Here is a 9,747-nt window from a genome sequence, read left to right on the forward strand (position 1 = left end):
TTATGTAACCAAAATACTTAATTATACTATTTTAATACATAAAATATAGGTGTCTAAGTCAATTTCATGTATATGATCCAGATCCTGTAGGTCCTAATCCCCAGGCTACCGGGCTCACGTTTTAGGCAGTGTCATGGTATATTTTTCTCATGGAAAAATATAAAAGGCATGGAGCTTGGGCGATTCTTGGTAGTGAATATATTATTTTATTTTTATAAGAGTAGCACGAATTTTTATTTGTTCAACTAATTTATTTCTCTTTTATATACACATATGAATTTAATTTAATAGGAATTAATACATTAATACATTTATTTTAAAGGTTTTATAATGTAAAAATCAGTCAAACTAGCTTTTAAAACGACTAGGGAGAGATGAGACATTGGACTGTATATTTGACTGATAACCAATATTTAGGCACATTTTAAAACTTTGGGTACTTTATTAAATCATGATTTGTTTGAAACGAGTAATTTAGTTTACCATAATCGGGGGTTTTGAATTAATATGTGAACCGTTTATTTTTATTTGAATCTAATAGGTTATAGAAACTTTTGAGCCAAATATATTTTTGTTGATTTTAGTGATGCGTGAAATATAAATTCATCATGTGATCAGTAGTAGGAACTTATTTTTCATTCATTTATTTAAAAGCAAGCGGTAAATATAAGGTTATTGAAAAGTATCCAGCTAAACTAATTAAAGTACTTTTATGTGTAAGTGCCTATGTGTCATGAACTGTTAGTGTATACTTCTTATTAGGAAAGATTCTTATGGGTACTGGATGGGGTGTCTGCCATTAATTTGATGTTTGGGGTAGGTAATTCAATGCTACCTCCCCCTGATTTTTTTTGTCCTGTCATACGATTCGTTTTGTCAAAGTGATCAACCAATAAATGTTCATTGTTGATCTTTAATACTTTGATGCCTGCGGATACAGACATGAAGAATTCAAATTCTTTTAAAGTCTAGGTGATACAGGGATCTTCAGGGATAAGACAATACAAGAAAATTCTATTTACATTCATAATGGTGATAAACAAAATAACCACTTCTATATCATGGAACAACGATTACAAACAAGAAATTATGTTTTTAAGTCAACAAGTGAATAACCTTTTTTTCTAAAAATCTAGTTATAAATTAATTTCTAATGTTCCCAACTTCCCTGAGATAATAGACATATTTTAGAAGGTTTCTGCTACAAAAAAATGTTGTACTTACACAATCTTTGTCTCCTCGGTGGGATTCTTGACATTCGTGAATGCCAGGTGACACTTCCACTTGCCACCATAGCCAGGCTGGGACCTCTCTATCTTTATACCACACCGTTTGTCTGTCTTGTTCCAGTACACACCGTCATCTATCTTGGGTAGGCCCTAGACATAGATGGATAGATAGATAGATAGATAGATAGATAGATAGATAGATAGATAGATAGATAGATAGATAGATAGATAGATAGATAGATAGATAGATAGATAGATAGATAGATAGATAGATAGATAGATAGATAGATAGATAGATAGATAGATAGGTAGATAGAGATAGATAGATAGATAGATAGATAGATAGAAGCATACATATGTTTAAAGTTAGTTCTAAAATAATGCAATATTAGAAATGTAAATAAAGGGAAATCAAATAGATGTTTCTGCAATGTGGCAAACAAAATAGCGAGGCTACTTTAAAAGTATGTATTTAGTTTATATGCCTACTCTTTATCTTATTTAAAAGGAAAATTAGATTTTCTAGATATAACAGGTCTAATATATAGGTCTCAACAAACTTCAAGTGAATTTGTTGCAATAATACCTAAATACAGAATTCTATTTTATGACATACTTTTTAGGATTTGATTATAGAGATGCTTCGCATACTAAATTATTAACTCCCTACATTATCAGATCATTTTGAATAAAGGTGGGAGGGTGTACAAAATTAAGGTAACGCGACTGAGTTAAACAATAAACTCCCTTGCTGATTAGTTTTATTGTTAGTTTGTATGAAATGCTTTTGTATTAGGGGGTTGAAATCAGGGCCCGGCAGCCGCGTTTAAGCCGCAAATTTACTCTGTTTGGATTACTAATTGTTTTAAACGGACGTGTTAACATATAAACAGGTTCAGACATATAAACGAATGTTGTTTATAAAACATTGATAGATATGTGGTTTATTAATTTTTTTTTGCGGCTGCCGAACCTTGATGGAAAGTTAAATGTAATTAACAATAGTTTTTGACATCCCCTGCTTTATATTACAAATTATTTTTTTTCTTTATTCAAACTTATTCAAATCGTAGATTTTCTACAATTGGGTGGAATCGTTGGTGTTCATGAAATTTAATTTAAACATAATTTGAATATCAATTATACGACGAAAACTTTTTTAAAATGCCTATTTTGAATTGTATTTTTAAGAAGACAAATTTAAAGAAATTTTTTTTATTGACATTTTCTCTAGGGAGGATAATGGTCACCTCCGTCAAAATGGTTATAAACCTTCCAAGAACCCATAAGAAGCTACCTTGTAGAGAAGAACCTTATTAGTTCAGTGATTAGTGAGTTCCTTCGGTATAAATAGTTTATGTTGACTATAAACGATTATATAAAAGTTGCCATGGTTGACATATTATAACATTTGACATTTATTTCAAATGACATCAATGGCCTTACATTATACATATGTCGACTAATTGACATTGAATAAAACATGGTATGGTTGACATACTACAGAAATATAGGTTTTCAAATTTTAACAGGGTAGAAAAATAACTATAATTTGTGTTTATCATATATTTACTATTTTCAACTATTACATGGTTTCGCCTCTATGGCAGTTGTCATCCTTGTTCTTTATACCAAATTGTTTACATTAATTTGTAGTATTATATATTATGTTTGCTAATTTGCTTCTTACATACAGTAAAAATTTTCAAAGAAACAGAATGTCTGAGTGTTCATATATATTGCTTTACCAGTGTAACTATTCCTAACAGTGAAGCTTCTTATAAGTTCAAGTATTTTTTAAAGACAACTTTCCCACAGAAAAATATCAACCCCCCAACATTAAACCTTTAACTAAGATGTTGGATTTTCCTATGTCAATCAAGCTATTGTTTAAAATAAAAAAAGTGTCTAGCAGTACTTGATTTTTTTCCTCTTCAAAAATTTATTGTATCGTAGTTTTAGACATGTTTGAATCGTCCTATCTATTTTTAACTTTGCACATAAGTAAGAAACCTTCATATATCTGATGGTCTATTTTATTTTCTAATACATTTGATGAATAATTCCCCTCTTAAAAATTAATCAAATTTAACCCTTTTAACCCTCATATTTAATATGTAAACATTTATTCATTATGATATCAAGAACAGTAATGTTCATAGCTCATAAGCATGAAAGAAAAGAAAAAAACGAAATAAATAGCAAAATCAATATACTTTTTTGGGTATTTGTGTGTTTGAATGAACTGGTATATACAGGTGTGTGATCATGAGGACAACGTAGGACAATGCAATTTGACAGTCAAACAGTTAGATCGTATTTATAGAGTAGCTTTACCTATATAAATTTTCCAAGATGATTTCCCTCATATATGAAACTTTACTCAAGAGCACTTGCAAAAAATTCAAAGTGTTTTTATAGTGTAACAAATTTAACAATGAGTATAATAGGAAACTGTCAGGGAGGAAGGGAACAATGGGCTGTTTATTGCACTAGTGTCCAAAGTTGTATAATAACGTTTTCTTTTTCGTTGCACAAACAACTTATTGACTCTTTTTGAATTATGATTGGTTGATTTATTAAGTTGAGTGTCCATTTGTTTCAACCAGTGTGATTGCAATATATTTTTAATATGTAATTTGTGTATTATCATTGGGGATGTACATCAATTTATCGGCCATTGCCTTAACCCTTTAGATCCCTGGCAAAATGGAGTGTTTTTATGTATAAAAGATTTTGATCAGGCCTTTAGAGCATCTGTTTTTTAGTCTGTTTATATGTTTTCTTTATGCTTATCTGTCGTAAAACATTCTTTGGGAATAGTCCCTTTCGTAACATCGCCCCATAAGGAGCGATTCGTCGTATTTTTAAAATGGCTTTTTATAGGTTATTTTAGGTTAGGTTAGGTTATATTGGGTTAGGCGATTGCCCCACAGGGTTAGGTAATTGGCCCCGCAGGGGCTAGAAATAGGAGAAAGCTACTGTGAAAAATAAGAAGAATCGCCCCATAAGGTGCGATGTTACGAAAGGGACTATACCCAATCTTTTTGTTTTGGTTGTTTTGAAAATGCGTAATTTTTTATAATTTTATGTGAAAGATGCCAAGTATGGCAATTTATTGTGTTAAAAGGGGGTTGAGAGCTAATATTTCAAGAGATGTTCAGGGGTTAGGAACTGGCAATAGAAAAAAAGGACGAAGCCCATTTTGTTCCGAATTTGTATCACTTTTGAAAAGTGCGACTCCAGTTACGTCATATTTTTCTTTCCCGAAAAAGGGAAGGGGGGAAGAAAATCTCTTCAAAAGAGATGGGGAAACCCCCCTTTTCTCTCATCTCTTTTTTCTTCCCCCCTTCCCTTTTTTTTCTTTCCCCCTTCCCTTTTTCGGGAAAGAAAAATATGACGTAACTGGAGTCGCACTTTTCAAAAGTGATACAAATTCGGAACAAAATGGGCTTCGTCGAAAAAAAGGATTTAGCTCATGACAATAATATCAAAGTTTAATCTATTTGACATTTCAAACGGAGTGAAACAAAAATGTTTTTATAGATGATTTTTTTATTCAATGTTGACATTTTCAAACATTCAAAAATCAAACCTCAAAGATTTTTTTTCTTTTCTGTTCGAAGATTTTTCAAGACTTTTTCAGTCTGTATAAAAATGTTGAGGTTTTAACTACTGTCGAAAAATTCGACAGAGAACAAAATCGTAGCAATATTGGTAACTCTAGCCAATTTTCATATCTCAAAATTCATAATCAAAGCAATAAAAGGTTTTAATCTATTTTATTATTACAGAATTTAACATGAAGTCCTTATATGATTATCAAAATAGCTTTACAATTAATTTGTACACATTTGTTAATTTCTCGTCATAATTCAAAACAAATATTATAAATTTTCACAAGATATTTGTTCCAATATTTCTGAACAATGTACACTTGACAAAATTAAAAATATTTCTTTAAACAGAAACAGTAATAATTTAGATTTTTGAAAGTTAAAATAAATAAAATGTATTTTAACGAAATATCTTAATCGTGACTTTGTGACTGTATGAACTTATGAAAGGACAAACAGTTATTAGGAAGATTTCAATTAACAATACGAAAGAAAAAGAAACAAAAAGCAGCAAGATCGACAGACTAACAGACAAAGTATCTTGTATGCAGGATGCTCTCTGAAAAAAAATAACAATTTCTCTCAAATGGCAGCCAAGAAAATCACATAACATAGAGTAGCTTTGCTACTAACACTCTACCATTTAATATTTTGTAAATTTGAATTTGACTTTGTATCTTGAACAAGCATAAAAGGGCAAAATATATTTCTCAAGTTATCCTCAAGAATATATCAAATGCTTTGTTGTTGTCAAGGTGTAGTTAAATATTAATAATTTTCATGGATAAAGGGATTGTACAATGGACAACAAACAAAATACTTTTCCAATTATGATAGACAAAATTGCCATATATGAAAAAAAGAGTAAATGTTGTGTTTTATTATCTTGTTCAACCTTTAACTTGATTTATTCTTAACCCCTAATTTTTTTAAGCTAACAAATGGTAGACCAAGTTTGAATACTGAAATTGCCATTAACATTTTCTTCAATGTCTCCTTTTTAGTAGCGAAGCTACTCTATAATTCACTTTGTCCGTCAGTCAGTCCGTAACGCTATGGGGGAAATGGGATTTACTCAGCTCCTATAAAAGATAGAATGCTGAAATTTTTTGACAACATTCCTATTAATAAGGAGCACAATTAACTATAAAACTTCAATGGTGGACCGCTTTTTGGCGGGTTTTAGGCTATTTTTTGTATTTTTCACATTTTTCTCCATATCTTTGGTGTTTATGGTCCGATTTCCAAAATTTTTTCAGTTATAGAAATCAAAATTAAATTTCCTGTATCTTAAAGAAAACAACTATGACGGTCAGACTACCTTTAAACAGGTTTTAGGCTATTTTTATATTTTGCACATTTTTCTCCATATCTTTGGTGTTTATGGTCTGATTTCCAAAAAATTTTGAGTTATAGATATCAAAATTAAATTTCCTGTCGTTTAAAGAAAACAACCATGACAGTCAGACTGCCTTTATGCAGATTTTTGGCTATTTTTAATTTTTTCCTTATTTTTCCATTTCTCTTATGTACATGTCCGATTTTCCAAATTTGGTAAGTTAAGGAGATAAAAATTAAATTTCCTGTCGTTTTAAGAAAACAACCGTATTCCCATCCATGAATTTTTGGCTTCGCTACTTATGAATGTTGTCATCCTTGTTTCTTTTCTTTCTAATGTCTCGTTTTTTAATGAATATTGAAATTAATACAAAATGAAGAGCAATAAGATACTTCTTAAGTGTCGTTTAGTCGACAGTAAAAATCTTAATGGTTTGGTTAAAATTATATTAAATTAATAAGGCAACACTTCAAGACTGCCGAATTAACGTAAATATTTACAAAGCAAGTTATACAGTAACTTCGCTAAAGTACTATTTATTTGAAATGTATACTTAATATTGTAAGAATCAAACATGCACCATTCCATAGACGACAGACGTTTACACCTACTGTCAAACTATAGAGTAGCCTCGCTTAAGAGGTAAATTATTTACTAATTGTAGGTGTAGTTGTATATTCAATATTGTTATGCTCAAATATGCATCTTTATAGGACGGACAAAATGACGTTAATACAAAGCAAGTTATAGAGGAGCTTCGCTACTATTCCATAGATATTACTAACCTTAGATGTAGTTGTATATTCAATATTGTTATGTTCAAACATGTTTCTTTGAGTACGGACAAAATGACGTTAATACAAAGCAGGTAATAGAGTAGCTTCGCTACAAATCTAAATGATTAACTAACCTTAGGTGTAGTTGTATATTCAATATTGTTATGCTCAAACAGACACCATTGATAGATAGATTTGGATTCACAGAAAATTTCCAATGGTTCTCCCTCCTTCACTATTTGGTAAGGTTTACTCTGGGTCACTGGACAAATAGGCAATAGAAATACAATTCAATAAACGGCTGCATCCCTAGCATCTAGGGGATGGAAAGCAGTTAAATAGCCAAAAAAAAACCTTGATTTTAAATTTGAACCTTTCCTTTCAGTTGTTAGTGAGATTTTAATGTGTAATAAAAAAACACTTAGTCAGAGTTCCCTAGTTATAGAGAAGTTTATCTACTCATAAGCAAACTGTTAGGCTTTTAGGGATGTTTCGTTTCTTTTAGGATGTTTTTACGAATATTAAACTAGCTAACAAAATTTGTTCAAAATAGAAACAATTTTGAGTTTTATATAAAGTTTACCGTGTTATTACAAAGCACAAAATATTTATCTTCATTTGGCGTTCTCCTCTTTTTATCAATTTTGAAAATTTTTATTCCCCCCCCCCCCCCCCCGATAGAACAACTATTCTAGTTTAGGTTAGGTTTTAGGCTAACCGAGCGCTGCAGCTAGGCAGGCAAGGGGCCGAGCGCTGCGAAGAAACAATTTTGTGCTTTTTATAACGTTTGTATCTTCATTGTACTTTGTATTCATTGGGATTGAGATAGGTAAATGGAAAAAATTTAAGTATCGTTGTCTCTAGTTTCCTTGTCTAATTAAAATCATTAAAATTTGAAGGTCAATTTATTTTCACTGTAATAAAAAGAACATATAGACGTACAGTTATGTACTAATAATAGAATAGCGGTGGTACGGGATTATGGAAAACGATAACATTAACAGCTTTTTATGAAATTTATTTAAGACATGTTTTTTCACCCCTCTGAATTCTGCCTATAATAGCATAAAAGTGTTTTTACAGAACTGATAATATACTGCGAAATTTGTCATTAATATTATAGACTAAAACGTATAGTTTCCCTTAAAATCATTGGTCCTCCGTTAAGTGGAGGTTTTCGGCCTTGCAAAAGACAGGTAACCCCTCTTTCTTATTTTGTAATAAATGGGTGGGGGGGACGGGGGTATTTTTTCGTTTGTTGATCATCACTTTAGGTCAGATTAGATTAGGTTATATGTGTACTGGGTAGCGCTGCAGGATTGGGGTCCCTAAAATGGTTAAGGATATGTAAAAATACACACCCCTTATTTTAAATTTATTTAACAATAAGGTCGAGGTTATTTGGGGAGGGGGGGGGGGGCAGTTGCCTATGTTCGTTTTCAATAGACACCCCTTTATCCTCCAATGGCAAATCATTGGTTGTTGGGAAAAAACTTCACAAAAGACGAATGTAAATCTTTTAATGGATTTTGCGAAAATCCTCTACATAAGAAAGTTTAGGGGTGTTTATGTATTTTATATGGATTTCTTACAGGAATAATAGTTTGAAAAACAATAATTAAACAGGTTAGTCATTGCAAAGTGTTAGATTTATAATTATAGCTAAGTTCCTTAAATACCACTCTTTCTAAAAGTAATTGGATGTCGGTCACTTAACATTTCACCAACCTCTGCTTCTTCTTTATAGTGAAGCTTCTTTTAGATCATGGGAAGGTTTATGATCATTTTAGAGGAGGGTATCACAACCCTCCCTAGAGATTTCGCCCAAAAAATAAAGTACAGGGTCGCCTTACACCCCCCCCCCCATTAGTTCTTCCAAAGTGCTTCTTTTTCCACTTTTAGTAAATTTATTTACTAACATCGGAATTTTTAAAAATTGTATTACATTTCATTTCATATGCAAAATATAGACATAAGTGTCCTGTCCTCCAAACTAATTTAAAGTAACAAACGTTATATTTACGCATAGGTAGTTCTTAAACTTAATTTTAGATGTAATTATATGATTACTTACATACAAAAATGTTACTGTGTTTTAAAACTATGGTCGTGTAGTATGGAATTGTGTTGGGGGGTGTCGGCACCCCTTGCAAAAACTAAATTGGCCCCCAATTGTCAAATCGTTTCAATTAACCATATATCGCAATTATTACTGTAATTCAATGACATTAGTATAACTATGCTAAGATCAACAAGTGTGTACCATGAAAAGTATAGCATTATTTATTCAGCTTTAACCGAGATCTTTAGCTTTAGACCGACAGTCTCTCTCATATTTAAAATTGTATTTCATTCCTATTTCGACACTGTAAGCTGACTTCACTAAAACCAAACAAAATATTAACTTCCACATTTTAAAGTTTTTTTTATTCACTTTTTCACTATTTCACAATATTGTTCTTCATTTGATTCTGAAAATACAAAAAATATACTCATAGTTTTTAAAAATTTATAACTAAAATTATATTTATAAAAATAACACTTGTCAATATATAGAAAAGTTATAGCTTATAGAAATAATTTTTAGGATAATATAGCTCAAATGTGTCACTAGTACTATTAACCATTGTCAGAACAACATACATTCAAAGTAAGGAGATCTAAGTTTTTTTTTTTTTAATTTACGATTATTAACCAGTATTCAATCTTTTCCACCAATAAATATAATCTACAGGAAGGTTTAACACAATTGGAGATGTTTAATATTAAATTATTTGATGTCTTAT

The 9,747-nt window shown here is 30.8% G+C and overlaps 1 protein-coding gene across 1 annotated transcript in view; it reads right to left on the minus strand.

Moving 5' to 3' along the window:
* LOC145323824 (uncharacterized) overlaps positions 1-9,434 on the minus strand; it is a 56,832-nt gene extending 47,398 nt beyond the window's left edge. The window contains exons 1-3 of the mRNA XM_080166385.1: positions 9,317-9,434; positions 7,096-7,223; positions 1,225-1,379 (exon numbers count right to left, since the gene is read on the minus strand). Of these exons, the coding sequence (XP_080022511.1) occupies positions 1,225-1,379; positions 7,096-7,223; positions 9,317-9,374 (341 nt within the window). The 5' untranslated portion in view covers positions 9,375-9,434. The remainder of the gene's footprint in view (positions 1-1,224; positions 1,380-7,095; positions 7,224-9,316) is intronic.
* Positions 9,435-9,747: the final 313 nt, after the last annotated feature.

Source organism: Acartia tonsa, chromosome 7 (assembly GCF_053477335.1).
Source record: "Acartia tonsa isolate MP-2025a chromosome 7, ASM5347733v1, whole genome shotgun sequence".
In the NCBI taxonomy this organism is placed as follows: Eukaryota; Metazoa; Arthropoda; class Copepoda; order Calanoida; family Acartiidae; genus Acartia; species Acartia tonsa.